The 23,953-nt window shown below is 38.3% G+C and overlaps 1 protein-coding gene across 2 annotated transcripts in view; it reads right to left on the bottom strand.

Annotated features, from left to right (window-relative positions):
- The window catches only part of SEMA3A (semaphorin 3A), a 170,862-nt gene that overhangs the window by 32,154 nt on the left and 114,755 nt on the right, over nt 1-23,953 (bottom strand). For both annotated transcript variants that reach the window (XM_074573363.1, XM_074573362.1), the window contains 4 exons: nt 6,399-6,541; nt 5,164-5,278; nt 4,996-5,065; nt 3,772-3,916 (listed from right to left, as the gene is read on the bottom strand). In XM_074573363.1, coding sequence (XP_074429464.1) covers nt 3,772-3,916; nt 4,996-5,065; nt 5,164-5,278; nt 6,399-6,541 — 473 coding nt within the window. The remainder of the gene's footprint in view (nt 1-3,771; nt 3,917-4,995; nt 5,066-5,163; nt 5,279-6,398; nt 6,542-23,953) is intronic.

The raw sequence follows: 23,953 nt of genomic DNA, 5'->3' as shown, positions 1-23,953 counted from the left end.
TGTTAATTGCAGCTGGGCAAACACTAAAAAAGCAGTAAATGAATATTCAATTTTAAGTAAATGAATTTCAGCTGTGTTTCAGTTGCTTGAATATTTACTTTCTGGCTGATTTTCTGACAAAGGATTTTACTTGCAGCAATGTTGACCAAGATATATTTTATGCAGAAAAATCAAAAAACTAGAATTAGGGTCATAATTCTGTGTGTTTAAATGAGACTCCCAATTATGAAACCTAGATTACTGCTTGGATCCCCTGCTTTCATGAGAATAAATAAATGACAATAACTTTGTGTTTTTACATCTGAAGTCTAAAGTCCATTACCCGGACTAGGCTGTGGCTCACAGTCATCCCATCCCACTTTAGGAAACTAACTGAAATGAAATAAAGCTCTTTCAGATTATAACTCCCTTCCTTGTCAATGGAGTGAAATGGGCACCATCAAGAGGTGAGATTTAACCCATCCGTAGTCCCAATTGCTTGCAGAGGAATCTCAACCCACATGAAGTCTGAGTTGTCCTGAGAAGGAAAATCCTGTCATGTTTATTTATGTTGTGGTCACAAAACTAGGATACACAAAAAAGACATTATCCTTGGTGCTAATGACAGGACTGCTATTGATATTAGTGGCTCTGAGTCAAGCTAACTGGCAAGGTGCTTCATCAGAATTCATGTTTATATTCCTGATCGATCCCACTGATATCAAGGAAAAAGAAAGTTTTTTCAGGTGGCACAAGATAGGCGTGAATATAATGTCCCGAAAAAGTTTGGGCAAATGACCTTGATCTTGGATTCAAGTAGAGTCAAAGAATTCTTGCATTTAACATCCAATTGCTGGTCCCCAACAGGCTATGTCAGGGGTTTTGATCAGTCAGAAGGAGGTAACTGGGTTATAACTGGCCTAACTGGCCCATTAGGGAATCCAACAGAATAAATCAATAGCTTCATTTTGGTGGGAACAAAAGTGCTTTGGTCATAACTGAAGATAGATTTTTGGTATCGTGAAGCAGAGAAATCTTGAGGCCTGTAGCTGAATTCACAGGAAGTCAGATATGAATTCAGGATGAGGTATCTCATTCAAGATGAGGCATATGCAAAAATCCTCCCTCCTCTCCCAAATACAGTTAAAACATTAAAAAAAAATAAAAAAATTCTGCAGGTCTTAAAGAAAAAATCCTGGCAACTTCTTTGTTAAATGTGAAGCTGATGTAGAATTGTTTACAAAGTTTTCTGACTTTTCAAAAGAACCATTAACTTTCCTTTTCCCTTACTCGTACTGGGCAAGTCACCAGATGCTCGAGAAGTTTACTGGCACCTCACCTGTTAAATTCCTCAGATGATTCAGCTCTGCTTAACTGCAGTGAGATCTGGAACTGAATCACTATAAGAAGCTCAGACTTTGTTTCTCCCTTCCCTTTCCCCGTTTCTTGGAAATGGAAGCCACAACTCTGACATCTAAAGGAACTTCAAAAACCTTTCTTCTTTATACTCAACTGGTCTTCAAAGCCATTGAAAAAAAATATCCAATGTTATCACTTTAGAAAAAAAAAAAGAAGCTTCTTTTCAGCCAGAAATTACTCTCAGTTTAAAATTCAGTTTTATCCTAGTAATACAATACAATAATTTTAGCAACTGTGAGAGAAAAAAGAAATTCTTTTTCTTTCACCATTCATTCTAACACCAGGATTAGAGTCACTGGCAGTAGGCTCGGAGAAACTGATGGCCTCATCCACTCTTTAATTAATATCATTACAGTGGCATGGCTTCTTGCACTACATGATGCGACTGCAGGGCTATGTAGAATGGTATAAATTGGGATCACTCTCGCCCTTAGGCAAGAAAAATGTTTACAATGAAATCTGAGCACCTTTGCATTTTCTTTGTGAATCTTAGTGTGAGTATGTTATAGTGAAATTGTAAGGGTAAAACTCATTCTGAGAGGGTATCCAGAAAGAAAAAAAAAAGGTATATGTAACTTAACTGTATTTTCCTACTTTGGCAACAGATCTGGTGGCTTAGGTCACTTAGGGGCTGGATTCAGGTCCCTGCTTTTCTGCTTGTTCTCGGGAATTTGATCAAGTTATTCTTCTCCCATATGGACCTCGGTTCAAGACCCTCAGACAAGTCTTGGAATAACTCAGAGGTTCCGAGGCAAGCAGAGCTAACGCGTTGCCAGTCTCTAGGGCAAATATTTGAGTTGTGTATTCAGAATCTCAATAGAGCTGCGTCTGATCTCTGCTCAGGAATTAATGTAACAGAGCCCCTGTGCAGCAGTCAGTTCTTTATCTCAGTCTATTTCTGTGTTAGAAACATGTAACTTTCTTCTTTGTCTGTAGTTTTACATAATAGTTTTTTTGGGGTTTTGTTTAGAAAAGTTAATCAATACTGGAATCAAAGAGGAATATAAATAAACAGAACAATGAACACTAACTTATTAAGTCTGTCAGATGGAAAAGAAGATGACATTAGCTATACAAGGAATACCAAGAATATCTAATTTTTCACATTTTCCACAGGGATGCAAAACAATACAACTTCAAAAAAACCCTCTGGCCATATCAGTATTAACTATAGTAATTAAAAAAAAAACCCAAACAAGTTCAGCATCAAATGAGAAAAGAAACCTCTCCTATGCTGCAGAGCTTGGGTTTTAACTCTGGAAAAAATTAGGAATCCCTTCAGTAGTCAGAGTGAGGGAGTCAGGAGTGCTGAGGAATCCAGCTGTCAGGGAGCCACTGTTTTCTTTTACTTAGGAAGTAATTTTCATTAGGCTGAGCAGATATACTGTCTGACTGATGGAGATCATTTGAAAGACCAGGTTTGAATGAACAATTTCAAAACATACCAGACAAAACCAGAAAACTTGATGATTTAAAAGAAAGGATCAAAGCTATTCCTGGTTTGTTTTGTGCCTTATATTTAAGGAGACTTTTAAAAGAATATTCTAGACAGATATATTGTTTATATTTAAATGTTTATATGTATACATAAGTACATATGTATTTTATGTTCAGCAATGGTATTTCAGAATTTAAATGGGCCAAGCTGATTTATATTAGCTAAGGATCTATCCCAATGTATACAAGGAACGATTTTTTCATAAATGTCCCATCTTCTTAGCCTAGTGGTAACTTTACAGGCAGTTAAATATTTATATGTGATGACATCAGTTGGGAGTTGTAAATATGGTTGTCTTGTGTACGCTGATATTTTAGTTATTCATAAACTAGAAACGGAGAAACAGGTAAAAGCATAGATTTTAAAAAATGCCAATGGGAGTTAGAAATTATTATAGTCACTCTACAATCCATTGCAGGAGTATCTTACAGTACTAGGTTCGATGTCAAGAACAATTGAACGTTTCTTAACAGCCAGGCAGATGCTCTGTTTTCTGTTCATTCTCACTAAGAATGATTCAGCCAATATTTGGAACAAAGACAAATTCCAAGGAAAAGGATAATGCAGAGTAATTTATTAAACATTTGACTTTCAGCAAAGCTCTCCAGGCATTGCTCAAACTTCTGCTGAAGTTGTTAATATGAATGCCAAAATTAAAATCCAAAATGAAGTTGCAATTGCAGCTTCATTCTTTACAAGAAAATCAGTATATTTTTGGACCTGGAGGAATTGTTAGCTTTCCTTTCTGCCACCCTATCCATTTCATCATCTTTTTCAAAGTCTTTCCTGGATCTCAGTTCAAGGACCATGTAATGTGTGAAAATATTTTCCATAGTTTTCCCATTTTAGATTACTATATTTCTTAGGGTACTTACAGTTCCTGGCCGTGGATATGGCACTCGCCCTTGGTAGGGAACCCACTGGTAGTTTGGGCCATCTCGGTGGGCATAGGGACCAAGAAATACCCTCCTCACGTCTGTCATGCTGTACATGCACACTGCTGACCCCTTGAAGATATTACTAAAAATGAGGGGAGAAGAAATCAAATCAGGTTCTTTAAGTTATCAGTCAGTTAAATCGAGTGGAAGAGCTATGGGAATAGCAGCTTGTTGCTTTCTAATTTATTGCATGTGCTGATTATCAAAACTCTGACATGCTCTCAGAGCAATCCTAACTCACCTCTTGTGAAAGTTCAGCATAACTGATACGATCTCTCAGACATTTTCCTAAGCAGATGGCTGCTGTTCCACTATTTAAAACATATTGTCCCCAGAAGGCCAAAGCCCCAATTTGAGTAAACTTCAACGGGGCTGTCCCTAGAGCACTATTCAATTCTTTCCTACACTTTGCATTTTTCTGGGTTTTTTTTAGCAGTCTCTACTCTCAGTTGGGTAGCACACACACAAAATTCAGTGTCATTTCTTACCTTAAGATTTCTTACAGAAGACCGTAAGTAGTTGTAAATCTCTCTCTTCTATGCCTGGTTATCACTACAAACATTCATTCTGTTTAGAAACTAAAGCCTTTGCCCTTCACAAATAAATGTGGCAATGCAACCAGTACTGCCAACCTTCCTCAGGCCAAAGCTACACGTATAATTTCGGTCTCGGTGAAAGCACAATGAAACCAAAACGTTGAAGTCACAGTTATACATGATTCAATAACAGAACTTTTGAAAGATGATTGTTAAACTTTCCAGGTTTCAGCAATACTTTTTATGAATATCTTCTTGACAAGCCAGTTTTACACACCACAGATTTTCTGTTTCACCCTGCCCCCAAAGAAGCATATTTATGCTTCTGTTATTTTTCCAGGTCTGTGTGGAAAGGGCAACAAATTCTGATCCCCACTATGAAAAGCCAATTCAACCACAAGAACAGCCTGAGAAACTGATAGTCTTTGTGATTACTTGCTCCAGAGTGATGATGTACATTGCTCATAAGAAAAGAAACCTAATTCATTACTTCTTACTGCCACTGACTTCTCAGTTCAAAGGTTAAGAAAATTTTGTGTTTCTTAAAAACATTTTTAACAAAGAGACCTCTTTAAAACAAGCAGCCACCCAAGCTTCCATGCAAGTAAAATGATACATTCTGTACCTGGAAGTTGTAAACACTCCATAGACTATTGGATTTTTAGGGTCTTTTGAGTTCATTAGGAACACATCCTCTGCAACAATAACAAGAGATGGAAAAGAAAACTAAGTTAAATTCATTTGGATAATACCTGAAAACGTTTCTGTATTGAAAGCCATTTCTGCCACTTACGTAGTTCATCAAAGTGTGTGTCAATGCCATTGGGTCCTGGCACAGAACAAATCAGACGCGCTTTGAGGAAAGTTGTCCATTTGTTAACAAGGCTCCTGTGTCCACCAAAGTCATTCTAATAACAAAAGTATTTTGTATTACTATCTTGTAACAGTCTACGTTTGAAGCATCAACAGACTACAGAGAAAATATAGCAAATGCTACTTACAGAAAACAGAGAAAAGAATCCACCTTCTACACACAAAAGCATTATTATGTTGTCAAAGACACTAATTCTGATTTCCTCTTATTTTACATTGTATTGCTACATATTTCATAGTAGCACATAATTTAAAAAACAAAACCAAGAAAACCCAACCCTCTTTATATATTGCAATACACGTATAACACTGGAGAGAGAGAGACAGGCAGAATATTTTGCACCAGAGCTCCCAGGCTGCCATGTCCTGGTAAAGCTTAAAGGGTTTATTATTATTAACTAGGTAGCAACAAAGTAGAAATGCAAGTTACAAGTGAACAAAGTAGATAAAAATGCCAGAACAGTGGGAACAGTTGTATAGCTGCAAAATTTATGAATAAAGTGCACCAAGGACTCCATACTGAAATTGTGTTTATGGATTAACATGATATTTTACTATAAACATCACAGTTGCCAAAGCTACAACATTTATTAATATCGTTTCATTTGTAGAAACATTTTTAAAAGCCTATCAGAAAAATACGTGGACGTTTATCAGTGTGGATGAATGATTCAATCTGCAGTCATTAAGAGTCTTCTGAATTGTTGCCCATTTCTACAGCTAAGCTTAAACAACTGTTTCATTAAATCTTCCTTTGCCTCTGTTTTAAAGATTTTCACTAAAGTGGGAATGGAAAGGTAATAACATTCCTTTAAAAAGTAAATTCTTCAAATGTTTGTGGCCTACCTGGAAGTATCACATTTCCTGTAAAAGAATCTTTCTTTTGCTTTGCAGACACGTTCTAAGCCTCAGAAGTTGCCCATGACTTTTTAAACAAAACATCGTAGTTTGTGAAGCTTCCCCAAACAGAGAACTGAATAATATACCTTTGGGTATGTTATCCCGTACTTATTTTTCACATGGGATGATCTCTGCTTCAATACAATGCCAGTGTTCATATGGAATAGTTTACAGGCAAGAAAACGCATTTTCTAAAATAACTCGCAACTGTTCAGCAAGTGTATTCAACCTTACACAAAGAAGTCATCATTTTACCTTGCAGATCTGCCCTATTCGGGCATGAGTGGCTTTTCCGGTGTGCTCTCCATCAATTGCATTTTCACGGAAGAAGAAATAGATTTTGTCATCTTCTGGATTGTCGCTCTCTGGTATCAGGTGAGCACTAATAAATCTAGGATCTGAGAAGACAATGCCGTTGTACATGTTACTACTCCACAAATTGAATCCCTTGGCTTCCTGAATTGTGATTTTGCTTCCCCTGAATTGATCTTTGCATAAAATGGCAAATATATCTATGTTAGGTACAACATCACCCATGAACATGTGACAGGTATTTACATTCCTCTTACCTTTAACACATAGAGATATTTGCTACAGATATTTAATGAACATACCTTAAGTTTACTATTTAAGCAATTAAACTTTCGTGAAACCTCTTTACAAATGGTTGTACAATATTACAGCATGGCTTCCTAATTCCATGCATTTATGACTGAGATTTTTCTTATTTAATTGGATGTTTTGACTTTTGGTCAATAATCTTTCTATATGTGTCATGCATAAAAGGAGAGAATAATTGAGACAAATGTAATATTTGTAATTTTAACAATAATGAAGAATATATAAAAAATAAGTATTTTACATCTAGAGAAGTATTAACGTGTTACTTTCAAAAAAATTGAGTAAATAAAAAAATACAATTTTGATTGATATTGTCTACTTCCACACTGTGATACCCTAAACCCAAACATCTTTTCAGAAGAGAAATGCATTTGTAAATTTCTGTTCAAGTTGTTGAAATACTGTGTCTTGACATTTTCTTTAACTTCTTTTTTCATAGAAAACCTTGATTTCTTGACAATTAGAGTGACAACATTATTTGGTGATAGAGAGGATACATCAACAAATGAAAATACGTAAAATGCAGACATCCCGATCGGTTATGTAAAAAATGGCGGAAAGAAGATTTGTGAGAGGAGGTTATAGAAATCATAAGTGCAAATTCATACCAGTGGTGAATCTGGCTCATCACTGTATTTTACAGAGATACTTCAGCTGGTATCTTTCACTATATTTGGAAAAAAAAGCATATCCAACAGATTTACCAATCTGTTTTATAACCATTTTACATCCTGCTGGGATAATTAACTGCAAACTATATTTAACTACTCAGAGAGTCCTGTTCATATGTGAAATTATAAGCTATTTTAGTGTCATGCATTAACATCTTTTCAGTGTATGTTTATTGCTATATAGTCATGGAAATAATGAAGTGTACTTTGTTTTGCCAGTTTGCACTAGCTGTCCTGTGAAACCCATGCCCTTATTAAGGATGGCAGTGTTTGTAAGCAACATATTTCAATGTATTTTTATATATATTTGCATGTATGTGTTTAGATGTGTTTATTATATGAGCACATACTGCAAAATTTTGCGTCACTGTGAATATATATATTTTCATGTACTCGGTGTGTATATATATAAGTATAGGCATATGTATATTCTCGTGTACTCTGTATGTGAGTATGTGTGTATATACACACACAGCACATGAGAATGACCACACTGGCTTAGACCAAGGTTTACTTAGATCAATATACAGACTCCAGCATTGTCCAGAAGTAATTATCTGTGACAAAGAAAGAATATGGTAAGTACAAATAATACTCTCCCAGAATAATCTCCCTTCCTCCAACTCTTTTCAGTGTAGCTGATTCCCTGAGCTTGATTGCTTTCTATGTGCTTAATAGTTCTCAACAAATTTTTCATCCACTTACCTGTCAATGCTCTTCTTGAACCCATGCAAATTTTCAGCATTCACAGTGTTCTTTTGGAATTTACTACGCATGCACACAGCCTAGTGAACTAAAACCTACTTCTGATTTTGTGTTTTCAACATCGATCTTAATAACTTCATTTGGTGCTGCTTAATTCCTGTATTGGAAATACCCACAGTGTTCAAGATGTGGGTGAGTTGTGCTATAGCAATGCTCTTTGTTGAATTCTCCGTTCTTTTTCTGTTAATTCCTAACATTTAATATGGGTTTGACAGTTCTTAAGCAGCAATCTGAAATTTTCATGGAACTTTATGTGCCATAACCCCAGAACCTCACTCTTCATTGGTAATGCTCAGTCCACAGCCCATTGTTTTATATGTGAAGATACGCATGTTTTCCTCATGGTTTTCCCCATGGTTTATCACTACATCATTCATCAAGAATAATTTAATTTGTCATTTGATTGCTTAGCCACCCAGTTGCATAAGATCCTTTTGTAATTCTTCACAGTCTTCCTTTGTCTCACTACGCTGAATAACTTAGTATCGTGTGAAAAATTTTCTCATCCTGCTGCTCAACCTCTTTTTCAGGTTATTTATGAGCATGTTGAACAACGCAGAACAGATCTCTGTGGAACTGTGTCTATTACCGATTGTCTATTAAGATAAATCTTTTTAGACATCTGAAAGCATCAAAATTCTGTAAGCAGCTTAAGCTCTCCACCCCAAACCCCAGTAACTCAAGCTACTAAATTCACTTCCTTTCTTTCTGGTATGCATTTAATAGCCTTCAAGTTATACCGACACAAGGCCTAAGATAAATAATATCTAGACTATATAGTGTACCATGGTAAATATCTATAATTTTATATATATGATCTACCAGGGCTTTGAATGCAACTTGTATCACAAGAAACACAAAGCTACAGCTTGAAAATTTCTGCATCACAGCCTGTGGAAGGATATATCAGAGAACACGGATACCCATTGGCAGACACTCTTCTGGGCTACTGGATCTGGAGAACCTCTTGTCTGAATACACTGTTTTTACAATCTTAAGGTCTTAATGAAAAGGGTAAAAAAAAATCACTCAACCAAAACCTAAACACATTCCCAAATGGTTGAATGATTTGTTTCTAGCACAATGGGTTTTGTAAATCACAAGATATCAAATTCTAAAATAAATCACTATATTATCAGGCATCAAAAATCTAACTTTACACTGGGCTACGAAGATAATGTGGGGAGTCCCATTTGAGTCAATAATACTGCTGATATAGTATGGGTTATATAAACTTGCCCTCGGTTAGCATATTGTTATTCTTTTCTTTGCCTCTCATAATTTTGCAAGTCAACCTAGAAACAGTAAGAGAGTCTAGTATTAAAGCAGGACTGATAAAAGAATGATAGAAAAGTAGTTTAAGAAAATGAAAATATGTATTTCAAAGAATTCTGTCAGAGTGGTAGCAGAGGAGGTGTGTGTGAGGACTATGCACTGTAACTATATACTATAACTAATGCTATAGCCAGAGCGCATGTGAATATACTTTCTATACATTTCTTACCACTCATCTGGGATGAATTCAGATTTTCAATTAGTGACTCATAATCCTAACTACATCCCTGAAAGCAAAGCGGCCGCACAGCCTCATATTAGAACACATTCATTGTACATCACGGAACATATTTTGTTGAATAACACCGGTGTTTCTTACCGAACAAACCTCAGGCCGTTTCACCATCTAGTTAAATCAATATGGTTTAGTCAATAAAAGAGCGGTTCTTCATGTTATAGCGCCCTTGCTTTTGTTACCTGGTGGTGTTTGGGTTTTTTCCCCTCTTCCATATAACACAACTATATCTATGGAATGAAGCAAATAAAGGAAGAACAGGATACACATGTTCTGCTGCAGATAGGAACGGATTCATTTCTGTTCAGAATGAATATAATGATCATAAAAGCACCATCATGATTATACGTGTGGAGAGAGGGAGAGAAACGTGGTTGATAATTTCGTAGGTTATAAAGCTAAGAAGTGGGTGGTGTGAACTAGTGATCTGTAGTGTGCTCTTCATTGTTTCATTAGCGGAGGAGCTGTTTGACTTGCCTGAGGCCTGATGCACACTTGTGTCTAACTCCAGGGCATCAGACCATGCTTACAACTCACTGTTTAGGGTCATGATGAATCAATCAGCCAGATGGTCAGCAGTCACGCAACACAGCCCTCTCCATGGACTACCTAGCATTTTTGTACTGCTTTTCTTTGAGGGAGGGAAAGGAGATGTTGTCCATAGATGAGGGACTTCTCCTTGACTCTCCTAATTGCTCACCCATGCAGCAGAAGAAAGAATGTCATCCATGAACGTGTATGTTCCAAGTATTGAGACTGCCCTGCCTCACCCTGCAAAATTAAACAGGTTCGGTATCAAGCGGTCCCCATGGGAAGTTTAAAATAATTCAGTCAGGGTTGACCTATTTCATACATTCAACACAGCCACAAAAGAAGCGCTGGAATGAATTTCAAGCTAGTTTTACTGAATGGAAAACAGGACTTTGATCCAATAATTGTAAAAGTCAGTGTGCTGCAGCTATTGTGGATAGATAGGATGACTTCAAATTTCTGTGTGTGAAATACTGAGTATTCTGCAACCCTAAAACTGTCTCCAATCTGTGAAGCGCTCAACAATGCTGTTACAACAGGTCAACACTTTCTTGTTTAAAAACAGTCTCCCGTTGGCTAAAAGTCCAGAAAGCATGTTTTAGGAAAATTAATTTAAGAAATATTTTGCAATGATTCATTGGTTTAAAAAAACACAAGCAGACAATGTGGAAGAGTGCTTTAAAAAACAGCATACATCAAACAAACATGTCTGAAACATGTTTAAGCATGATCAAAGAAGAAACAAAGCCACAGCATAAACATGATCAAAATAAAATTACAGCTAAAAACACTTCTCTGATCTCGCAGCCAACGTGAACAAGCTAAAAATAAAAACTTAAGATTTTTATTGAAAACAATCAGCCCCTAGAAGCAGATTATTAAAGTACACACCTTTTTCAGTCTCCTTTTTCTAGTTGTCTTGGCTGTGGAGCTATTTCTCAGCTCCCACACGACACCTTTCTAGCGCCACTTTTTGTGTGCCCTCCTGCCATTACCAGCTCTGCAGACGTTTCGCTGGCAGCAGCCCATTAAACTGTCCTTCAAGAGAAATCTGGCTCTTTATGGAAACGACACCTTGGTCCAGCTGCCTCTATGATTTATACGCTATTGTTTGCTTAGTTAAGTAATGGAAACATGTTTTGCTTGTCTCAGCATTTCAGGTTGTGAAAAAGCTAAGGGGAATCGATCTGCATTCGTTCTTTTACAACTGTTACTCTTTAGCAGCAACAACCACATGCACACACACAGAGTCCAATAGCAAGAAACAATAAAAGTCAGAAATTGGATTTCTAACTGAATTGTATTAGCATTTTAATGAAGATCTATAAACTTGAAGGCACAGAAATTACCTTTAGCTGTCAAGATTGAGAAAGCTGAGGGAACAGAAGCTGGGGTCATCTCTTCATCACTTGACAGGAGCCAAAGGGCAACTCTCTCAGGAAATGTTTTGTAAAGAGTTTGAACTGGATGCCCCTATTATTGTATATTTACGGTCAAAATGACTAATTTATCAGTTCACAGTAAGAAAATTCTAGGAAACTAGGGAAATTTTATGCTCAGTAAAACTGCAATTGCTATAATTTAATGAAAAGTACTGGAGAGTGACTGAGGCCCTGAGGAGAGGAACAAGACCAGGGAAGCTGAAATTAAAAATTTAACAACAACAAAAATAGACAGCTACTCAGGACTTCATAACTACGTAGAGTGCCCGTCCACTGAGACCCAGCACAGAGAGCAAGCACTGTCCTCAGAAAATCTGAACTTGCAATCACAGCGAGCTCTGCTACCCACAGAGAGGAGGACTTGCAGCCCCAGTCACAAATGTGCCCAGCAGAGCCGCCCGCCATGGGCACGTCGTCAAGGCCACCGGGGGACAAAGCTTTTAATATATGGTGATGAGAGAGCTAAGTTGGTTTGTGGTTTTACACACTTGAATGTAGTTTACAAAACACCAAAGCTTTTAATGGTGTTCTTCCAAAGTCCCTTCGTTTTAATTCTTCAACTTTCACATCCCTCTTGCTGATGACTCAAGCAAACGCAGCCAAGCTCTCATGGATTCACCGCTTGCAGTGAAGCTCCTCAACAACATGGATGGCATCAGACCACATCCTCCAGGTGGGAATGCTCTTTGCACAAGGGATAACTTGTGGCTATTATGGAGCTAATATGAGGGTTTTGTGGCAACTTATTGTCAGATGCTGACATGGAAAGTAGTCCCAGGGACAGACCACAGAGTAGAGATGTGATTTAAAGACACTGTTTGCAAAGCCATGGGTAGGCGGAGGTGGATGTGTGGCACACAGGCCACGCATGATTGAGATGTTAGCAGCTACCACAGCATAAGAAGCCCTATGGTCACTCATTGATGTTGCAATGGAAATTCTCATCAGAAAGAGTTTTATAGACTGGTGATATTGATCAAGCGGTTTGTCTTTGAGTCTAGCCAGACTGATGCTGAGGAACGATGATCTTAAAAGTCTGTTAGCTATGACAGTTAGTTTCTCCTTAGAAGCCATATCCCTTTGGTTTTTTTTTAATTTTTCAAAGACGAGTAAAAGAAATTTTGGTGACACAATCATATTATAATAAGGGCTCATAAGTTTAAGGTTTAGCTAAGGCTTCTTGTAATTTCATTTGCATATATATATTCTTAGTTTCTTTCTGATTCAAAACTCTTCTCAGAATTAAGAAAAAAAAATCATCCTCTCCACAGAATCTGGCTGGTTTTCTTCAGTGGTGACTTGTGGGAATTTTTTGTGACATAAAGAGATTACAGATTTTCAAGGATGAATGGTATTAAAAATAATATTAACATATCACTCTTCCATCGTTTCAATAGATGGATGCAACACAACATAACAAACAAAAAGACACACATTACAAACGATGCACAATGCTTTTACATGTCTAAATTCCTCCACATTTCAGTGCTACTCTTACATATACACCAAGAGGAATCTAGTCGTTGTGGATTTTCAGGGCTTTGACCTTGAGTGACACCTATGGATCATTCTGGTTGTGACAGACATTAAAACTGAATTAAGTGGAGGTATTTTTTTAAGGAATTACAGATTTATAGTTGGGGTGAAAGCAAAGAAGGGCAAGCGTAGTTTGGAGCGTTAATAATATACTAAGGTGTATAAGATGGACACTGTCTGGATAGCGATAAGGAGAAGAGAAGAAGGGGATTGATCCATCGGCTGCACCTCCAGAAGAGCCGGGTTTTCTGTAAAAGCAGCCGGGCGGCCCGAGGGGACGAAAGGCGAGAGCAGCAGCCTCTGGCCTGGAGGGGCTGGAAGCGGCCGGGGGGACCGGGCTGGGGGGACCGGGCTGGGGGGACCGGGCTGGGGGGACCGGGCTGGGGACCTGCCGGGGGCACCGGCCGAGGCTGCAGCACCTCATCGCACCCGGCCACCTCCCCAGGGCCACAGGATCAAACAACCTGAAAGGGAGCACAACCTTAATTTGCGGTACTTAACACCTCTCAAGGTGTGTAAATGAGCCTCCGAGTACCAAGGCTGGCCACTGCTCGCCACTGCCCCCAGAGCTCTTCCTCCTCCGCTGCCTTAGAGGCATGATTCCGTAGGAATATTTCTTGGGAGCAACATTTTAGCTCATGCAGGAAGGAGAAGGAAGAACATGTTGATCTCTGATGCAATTATCAGTTTCTGAAGCCTTTGTTCTAAAGAGACAACAATAGTTTTGATTCCCTGTAATGACTAATTATATGGTGAAGAAAAGTGAATGCGAAAGTTCAGTAAAATTATAGCTTAATTCTCAACGTAAATTAGATTTCTCACAAAACAATGCTTATGATCTACCCACCCTATTTAATTTAAAAGAGGTGATTATTATCTCTTTACAGAACAACGACCAAAATTAACACCTCTTTTCCATTGCTCACTATGTTTTAAGGTGTTGTATATCTATCAACACAATTAATTTTAAACTGATTTACTTGTCCCTCAAAAAGAAGAATCAGGCAACTGAGAAAACCAGTGTCCACAGAAGAGAAAGTAAGGCTTGCAGCATATCCTCCATTTAGGAATACTTTAATCTCAATTTTCCGCATTTCTTAATGTCTCTGCAGAAAAAGCTAACGAGAGTTCCAGCTAAGAGCCTGTTTCTTCCCCTCTCGGTCATTTATCTGAAGTTTTTGACATTGATGCCTGGAAATAAAAACACTGGAAAGCCTGTGCCTTAACTGTGTAACCTACATTTTTAGAGCTCTGGATGAGTGACAAAAACTAAATATCACAGTCTTTATGTTAAAAAGTGATGTATTAGGGGAGCAAGTGAAGCATGGAAAACAAAGAAATTTCTGATTTGGGGTGTTACACACTTTTGGCAATCAGACTCACGCTGCGGGCTTGCATAAGCTCTGAATATTCACAGGTGGAGCACAAGTCTCTGGAGATGCCCAGGCAGTTTATGGTAGATGACCCAAAACTCAGAGACCAAACCTGTTCCTCTCCACTAATGTGATTTTCTCGGGTCTTCCAGAATGCTGAGAGATGTGTCATTATAATCTTCCTCTTTGCAACTTGGAAATTTGAGGGTACAAGAGCGTGTCCTGAAGGCGGAGACAGCATGCTGCAGCAGCACCATCAGCCAGACTCTCAACACGGCATGTTGCAGGAGACAAGTCTCTGGCTGAATGTGAGGAATAGCTGGGGATTAACAAGGCAAACACATTCCACTGCGGGGAAAGTGGGACAGCCTTCATCAGCATGACTGGCAAAAGCACGAAACCCCAAACTGAACAACAGTGGCTTGACAAGTCTGCCTTTAGCCTCCACACATCTCCCGAGACCTATATTTCCTGAGACCTAAGATTTCTCTGTCAGCTCCATAGAGTGCACAACCCTGTCTCCAGCAGAAGCATTTGTCCACACATATATTACTTTTTTCTGCCTACAACAGAACGTGAACAAATATGTGAACAAATATGGCCTTTGTGTCAAAAATCATCTATTTTGAAAACAGGAAGAAAAAATTCCAAATTTTGTACTGTCAGGTTCCATTTGAAGTGTGTGGAAGGGGTTGTGTAGCTGTAAAAACAATCTCCTCACTGACATCATGTCAAAAAACTGGACAGGACTCTGCCATCATCTCAAGTCTCAATGAGGGATGTTCATTCATCGGGAAATGATCATCAGCCCGAGCCAGTTCCCATGAAGTGATCCAGCAGAGAACACTCCTGTAGCAATTTCCTAACCTATCCAATCTCCTGTAATTTCATTTCTTTGTTAAAACCTTTAGATTTGCCCCCAAAACTGAGGTCATTTTGTCAAACTATGAAAAAGGTTTTGTTGTTATAATTAACTTCTACAGCTAGTGTAAAGCAACTTGACACAAAATCCATTAAAGTAAGATTAATGAGGGATGGCAGCGAAGACTGAAAAAAGGGCTGGGTGAATGACTGGTTTTAACTGATCTGTCAGTGTAGCACAGCAATATAAAATGCAGTAAGGCATCTGTAAGCGGAAGCAAAACCCCTCAGCACAACCTGAGGTATTCAGACTGATAGCATCAGTCATGACAACCTCTTTCAGTAGTCATGTGAGCGTAATATGTGATTCCAACTTAATTTGGCTTCAGTCAACATTAGGTATTAACAGGATTTGTAGCAACTGAAATAATGTACTAGTTTATTGAGGATGTGAAACTCAGTTCTGCTCATTAAAGAAAAAGAAAAGAGAAAGTATTAAATAGCACAGGTGTGATGAAAACCATGGAGCTGCTTGAGATGATAGAAAAATCTTGCAACGTTACCTTTGCATGGCTCTGTCGGAAAGTTGTTCTTCTCAAACTCTGTTTAATTGGCATATACTTTTATTCTGCACAAGGAAAGCCTCCTTTGTTTTTATTCACTGACAGCATTTCAGAAATATTTGATGTAATTACTGTGACTTTTAAGAACGAAAACCTTCTTGGAGTAACATTGTATCCGACTCAAAATTTTAGCATTTTTTAAAAGCAGTGAGGGAGGAATTTGCAGCACACATGCTTGCAATACATAAACAGCAGGGAGAGGAATTAACAGAAAGTTTAGCATAAGTATTTAAAAAGTAATAAGAGTATGAAGTGCAGTAAAAAATATAGGTCCTGTAATAAATGGGAAACAGTGGAACATTTTTTGAAGAATGCTTCCTACTGACAGGTCTGGCAAAAAAAAAATTAAAACTGAAAGTATGTCAAATATGGAGCAGAACTGAGTATTAAGAATGACAACCCATTTACACAATCTTGTGAAAAAAGCTGATGACTCTCTAGTCCATGTTAAATATCTCATAGGACTGTTTTGCACCTTTCCCTCTCATGGAGCTTCTTCTGCCTTTGGTGGAATTTCCTTTAGCGAAATAGGAGAATAGGAAACAGACCAAAGGTGTGGGTAAGTAAGTAGAGAGAGCTGTGCCCTGTGACTGTCAGATTTTACAGTGTGTCGAATGTTATCATAGAGCTCAGGAAATATGATTAATCTCACTGACATCAGTGGAACACTTTTTACTATTTATATGGGTATTGAATTTTGCTCAAACGGTAGTAAAAGAATCAATAAACACCAATCCTCAGATACATGTCCATATTCACAGATAATGTATTATCAATGAACGCTTTCAAATATTTCATAAGAGCTGTGGAGTGAATGGGAAAAATGTGTAATCCAGTCTTTAAAATAACTTTTCTTCTGTTTTTCTGAACGATCATCTGTAAAAAAACTCTGTCCCTGAAAGGTTATCTGGTTTCTTCTTATACCGACCTATCTAATCAAATCTTCCCACAAATCTTGCTGCACTTACCTGAACAGAAATCTTTACAAACCTACCAAAAGGAAATTAAATTTTTATATAGAAACATATGTTAAAAATACACTTTTCCATAATCCAGGAATCTAACAAAAACACAGACCTATCACTTTAAAAGGTAAATCAGAAAGGGAACTCTTTTGCCTTCATTTACTTAGAATGCTTGTTGCAGCCCTAAGTGCTCAGGAACATCAAATTCTGCTGGAAGTTGTATAAGAGACAGTAGTCTCAAAGACTGACAGTTTAACCCTTGTTTTTGAAGAAGGTAATTGTCCATGATAACACTATGAGACGTCTCACCTTCCCAACATGCGAAACATTCAGCCTATAGCCACCAGTGATACAGACCTGAGAACAGAAGGAAAACGAGCTACAAAAACCATATCAACTGGGAGCTCAGTTTTAGTGGGTTACTCTCAACAGTCTTTTTGGACATGGAAACTTTCAGACAACAATGCCGCTTTAGAGATTGAGATTCTTAAAAGCAGTGTTACAACATTCCAATAATGTGGTCATTTATCTGTAGACTATCACATCATCTGACGCATCACTGCTTCTGACTATCAACTATTAGCTGGTGAATACCTCTATACCTTGACATATCTTAAATGTTTCCGTAAACTTTACCATGTCTTTTTTACTGTATGGTATGTAAAAGCACCTATCTACATCTTTAGAAAGTCAAATCTAACAGCCAGATATTCAACAAGGATAGATTGATATAAATCCACAGAATCCAATGGAATAGCAAGGGACAGGTTACTTTAGACACCACTCTGCAACTTAAAAGCTTGGCATTGAAGTCTGAGATAAGGAATATAGGGTGCCCCAAAGATCAAGGGGAAAAAGAAGTGCCACTTTGGCAATGCAGCAAAACGGGAAGTTCAGGATCTATTGCACTGTCAACACGTAAAGGCATCAAATGAGGAACCATTTGTCAAGGTTTTTTTTCCTTTTTTTGTAATTTGTCCATCATATCTGAGAACTGTCATTCTGTGAATAAGGTATTTGGGGCTTCGTTGTTTATTTTCTCTGCTATTTAGTCAAACATGCTACATTTACAAATGAAAAATAAGTATCCATTTGCCTCTCCCATTTGTCCTCTTCCTGTTCTTTAGGACAGTGTCATGAATAAGGCTCTGCATGCTAAATGATGCTGGTCGTGACATCTGTTTCACCCTTTTGTTTTGCAGGTGTTGCCTGGTGGAACCTGGGGAGGAACCCAGTGAAGTGGCTCAAGTGGGACTGGAACAGCATCTATCCTGGAAACACGGGTTTGCAGGACTAAATGAAGAAAAATCACTAAAAGATTTTGTAGCGATTAAAACCCTGAAAAGGATGAAAACTGATCTACTGGGAAATTACATGCCATATTGATATACAGTTTTGTAACTGTTTTCTCTCCTGCTCTGTTTAAAGGTTACAGAGATATTAAGATGTCCTACAGTTACAGCACAAAAGGCCTGTTTCGATATAATTTCAGAAATAATGAAAGTATAAAATCTGCAAGGAGTTAACAAATCTGAATTTAACTACAACAGATGCTCTATCTACATTTCTTGATCTCACGTGCTCTGTGTGACTACCTAACCACAAGGCATTGCGTTAGGCCCAGTCCTGCTCGAGTAAAGTCAACAGCCATAACTCCGCTAAATACAGAAGAAGGAGCTTGAGAATGGAGCTTAATATTAGCTTTGCAATTCTTTGCTCGTGCGACTTTTGAATTGAGCTCTCGAACTACCTGAATGTGTTATCAGTGTTTTAAATACATTGATGTTTCCACTTTGTTGTAAAAATAGGCTTTTAATACAAGACAGTATTTAGCAATCTAGTACCAACCATCAGTTTGATATCAGCCGTGACATTATTTAATTTTCAGAATCACAGAGGTTAAAGCTCACTGAACTATAAACAGTTGGAAACATGGAGTGTAATCCCAAGGCACAGCTCTGCACAAGCTGTAATTTAAATCATATTGCATGCTAAGCTGAAAAGGCAGTGCAGGTCCCAGAGGGCATGAATAAATCTGCAGTCACTGATTTGCCACACACATTTGTGTTGGGATTCTGTAACTGTGCAAATGTGATGTCTTCCTTTAGTGCAGAGGACCTGTCATCTACTGAGATTTGTAATTAAATAACCCAAAGAACAAAAGCAATTACTTAGCCTTACAAGCATTCAGACTGGAATTTACACGATTTCATGAACAAAGAGAAGGGGAAGTTATGGAGACAGAGAGAAAGGGAGGCTTTGAGTCTGCAACTTAATTCGCCTGTGTCTAGTGCTAGCCGAGATCTTAATGTATAGACCAGGTATTCACATACCTGGCTTACTTTGAACTAATAATTCCATCATCACAAACTCCACTCTGAAGTGGATGTTTCTCCATCTAAGGAACCAATTATGTTTCCAGCTGGCTACGTGCCACATCAGGTGCCGGCTTTGAGCAATCAGTTGTGTTAATTGCAAGCAACACTGGATGCCTTTTGGGACAAGCAATTCACGGTTCAGGAATGTTAGTGTAAAGGGGGTTAGGTTCAGCCCCATTACCAAGAAGAAATCACAACGTTTGTATAAGTTGCAGACTAACAGTTGTAACTTTATAGAATGGGAAAAAGAGGTAGGAACAGACTAAGGGACTGTATCCTCACATCATAAGCTCTGCTGGGTGTGCTGGGCACCTCAGCTACTTGATGGGTTGGTGGCTATGTGGTGGTGGAGCCCTTCGTATTTTAAGCTCAGTTGCTCTGTCCTCCCATTCCCCTGGTTCTGACAAGTATTCCGATCCAGGCCAACAGGGACAAAGTGTTGGCTTGAGAGAAGACTACATCAACTGTCCATGAACATGAACTCTTCCACATTTGTTGGCATTTTTCTTCTTTGTATTTGTCATGCTGGGAAAATAACAGTTAAAAAATGTATAGGCATTGTTTGATGTAAAGGAAATAAATAGTCTAAGGGAACAAATTACAGTGTATTTCATAAATGGATATTGAAGGGCAGATTTATATATAAAACAGCCATTGAAGAAATAAAGCATATTAATGAAATGAGTTGAGCACTGCAGTGAGTAGAAATCATCAGATCTTTCTTGGCTGCATTGGGGATATTCTCATTTATTATCAGCTAAAGATCTGGCCTGTGGTATTTTTTAGTATCTAACTTTTGTCTCAGTACCCGAATAACAAGTTTTAGCTAGTCTATCTGTTCGCAAGGGTTGATTTCTAGTATGTTTACCCATGAGTCGTGGCACCAGCACTATTTAAAAGAAGAAAGCTGCCCAAATGTTGGAGGTGATGAATGGGAGGCTTGGACTGAATGTTAGAGATAAAGGGAGTTAGTGTGTGGTGGGGAGGAACTGGTACAAACCTCAAAGTCTGCAGGTGCTTAGAAACGGTGTAGAGGCTCAGGAAGTGTCTCTAATACCCTTCAGGGGCTCAGTCCCTGGTATCCCACATGACTGTACAAAGAAAACTTCTTAAAACAAAGCCATCTCATTTCGCCCTTTAACACAGACTAAACCATTGCCAAACACTTTTGCGTCTGAAGCTGTGAATTTCATTAAATTCAATGCAACTCGCTCAGCGCTCTCTATTTTCGTGCGGCTGAAACCTCTAATTCTCCCCCCACCACCCCGCGGCCAGCGTGCTCTAGTCACATCACACTTAACCTTTGCCTTGGCTTCTCAAAAAAGAATTTGTTTCACTCTATTCACAGCTTCAACAGTTTGGCAAACTGCACTTGAGTGCTGCGCTGGCCCTTTATATTGAACACACTAATCTGATTGTTTTTCCACTCTACAAACTTTGGGTCAACAATCAAGCTGCTGCCAGAAACTAATTAATTTGCAAACAGGCCCCATTTTCACAGGGGGAGAGCTTTTGAAACCTATGTCAGCAGAGCTGGTCACACCATGGTGACATGCATTGTCATGGCATCCACTTTTCTGGGTAATTCTCCTCACTAATTTTTCACCACACACATGAACTCAAATTACCCAGTCAACAGTAAATCTCTATTGAATGCCCACCAAACTCTGAACGTGGTGGCCTGAGAAGAGGAAATTGGTATTGACAGGGTCAACACTCATTAAATTGATGGCTAGAGAAGAAGAGGAAAAAAACCACAACACAAGAACATAAAAAAAAGATTCAGGGGTATGTCATATCCCAATGAAGGGGGCTGTAACAGACCCATTCCAGCTTTGTTTAAATCAATTAGTATTCTGCTGTGTGATTCCCTACAAGCCGATTTCTGCTTAACTTTCATTAAAAAACCAGTTGGTTACTTTTGTGAACAGGGAAGGAGGCATAATTTGGCAGCTAAAAGTCACTGTTTTTCAAGCATCAGAGCTGTGATGAGCCCTCATAGAGATCTCGGAGATCATGGGAATCCTACTCGAATTTTCAAGGCCTGTAACACAAAGGCTTTGTCTTTGGCATCCTGCCACCTAATCTGAACTTTCCTTTTCCTTAAGCTGATTTGGATCTTTGCAAAAATAATAATTACAAAGGAACCCATGTTGTGTAATTTAAAGCGGGGCCTACACAAATAGCAAAGCAAAGTGCAGCCTTAGAACCTGAATACTACACCTGTCCTGGACAAATTGCCTTTTTTACCCTATTGAAATTCATCTCCAGGGCAAGAGGAGAGGTTTCCCATGAACTGATGCATGTAGGTAATGTGTTTATATTTATACATATATGTATAGATATATATAGATAGAAATGGTCCTTTTAATCCTGTATTAACTGAAAGTACTACATAATGCTTTCTAGTAGAGATTTTCGCCACAGCTACCTCTGCTTCAGTTACATACTGTTTGTCACCTTCCTTATGTGAAAAAGACCATCACTTTACTAAGCTGTCCATTGTCAACTTTACAAGTTATCCATTGAAATAAATACATATAAATAAACAATCCTCTTATTTTTAAAAAAAAAAAAAGCTAAAAAGCTTTTTAGAGAACGTAGGGACTACTGGTAATCAGACAATTGCTGGTGTCTATTATTCAGTATGAGAAGGGTACAGAGCTGGAGACATGCAGGACCAAATGTGTGACTCCTGGAGCGTACTCATGCAGCTGGGTTCTTACAGTTCTGGAGGCGGCACATGAGACTCAGATTTGTTCATCTAAAGCAATGTCTATAAAAAGCAACTCAACTGAGTCATCAATTTGATTCTGAACACCCAAGCAAGATCACCCAATCTGCCCTGTACAGCCAGGTGCACTGATTTATCCACATCTAGCATCTAGCCAGAGCTTGTTCTGGACCATTCGTCCAATTTCATCCCCAGAAAACTCAGAGCATAGGTGATGGGAAGGGCTACACTTTCAGATCCCACCCCAACATGAAGCTTACTGGGATTTACTAAGTCATATTCCCCACTGACATAAAAATCCTAAAATTTAGCAATTCTAAGGCACATCACCAAGAGATCAATTCAGTGTACATGAGTGACCATAGATCCCCAAGCTGGCAATCACAGCCAAGTCTCTATTTAGAGAGAGACTATGCACTGATCTGTTTGGGACTGGGGTCATATCCCACAGCACTTGTTTTGAGAGCTGTGAACTTCCTTCCTAAAACTGTACTACGTGCAGCAGACAAACTTCTCTGGTCTCCAGTAGAAACAGCGCACAAAGCATCGGACTCTGACCTCCCCTATTATTTTTGATCTTATATGCTCTATAAAGAGTCACAGTATGAATGGCAGCAAAGTGTGCCTTCCAATCTACACTCCCAGCTGGTTATTTTTGGTGTGGATAATAAGGCTGACCAAGCTAAACCCCATAAATGAGCCCACGGTTAACCATGTAACACATATATATATCCCAAGTCATGTGTTCCTGGACTAATTTGTATCCTAACTTCCCCAAGCATATTGTGGCTATAACTCAGACCAATATGTTTACTGATGCAAGTCTTTTTACCCCAGGTCATATTATTTAGAGCGTCAGGAAGTCTTCAAAATGTGCAGTCAAACCAGGAGAATGTCTCACTCTGCTTCATCTTTCCTACCCTCTTTTTCCACTCCAGCCTCAAAACTTATCCTTTGTCTACATTTACAAATTTTACATAACTAAATGCAACAAAATATCATCCACGGCACTGAAATTTAATTAAGAAAATGACCTAATCATAGACTAGTGGGGGGAGGCAGAGAGAGAGAGATAAGATCTATTTCCTAGAAGGATTTAAAATAATTTCATTCAGGCCACTTGACGGGATGTTAAAATTTTTCTGGTTGTCTTTACCCACCATCTTCATGATCTTCCTCACATCTGGAGGAACTGTAAAGCACGTTCTCTGACAGATACTTGGTCTTTGATTTCTGAATCAAATGCTTCTCTTAATTTGTATAAAGATAGAGGGAGCAGTTATCAGACAGAATGAGTCAACTGGTTCAAATACATGAGTATCTTCTGATCAAGTATTCAGAGGGACCTATGGCTTCCTGAGTTGTAACCATTTCAGGTCAGTGACAGCATAAATGTCAATTAATAATGTAAGAAAGAAGTGATTATTTTGTGATTTCATAAATTCTACATTTCTTCCAAGAGAAAAAGAACGGGTTGTAATAAAAATGTATAGAGAAAAGACTTGTTAGATTGCAATGAGAAAAGCAATTTAAAATTCATATTCAGACTCTCAAATTTGGATCTACAGACTTAAGGGAGAAAAAAAAAAACACAACCCTGTAAATTGAGTTTGTATTCCATTCTGTTCACATTATTATGCCACCGTCACCATAGTTTCTGAGTACTTCCTAGCACTGTGTTAGGTGACATTAGCATTTGTCACACATGGAATTTATCACTGTGAAATTATTTATTACTAT

This window comes from Larus michahellis, chromosome 1 (assembly GCF_964199755.1).
Source record: "Larus michahellis chromosome 1, bLarMic1.1, whole genome shotgun sequence".
Taxonomy (NCBI): domain Eukaryota; kingdom Metazoa; phylum Chordata; class Aves; order Charadriiformes; family Laridae; genus Larus; species Larus michahellis.
Note: the sequence above shows the minus strand (reverse complement) of the source record. Positions and strands in the feature narration are given on the sequence as shown.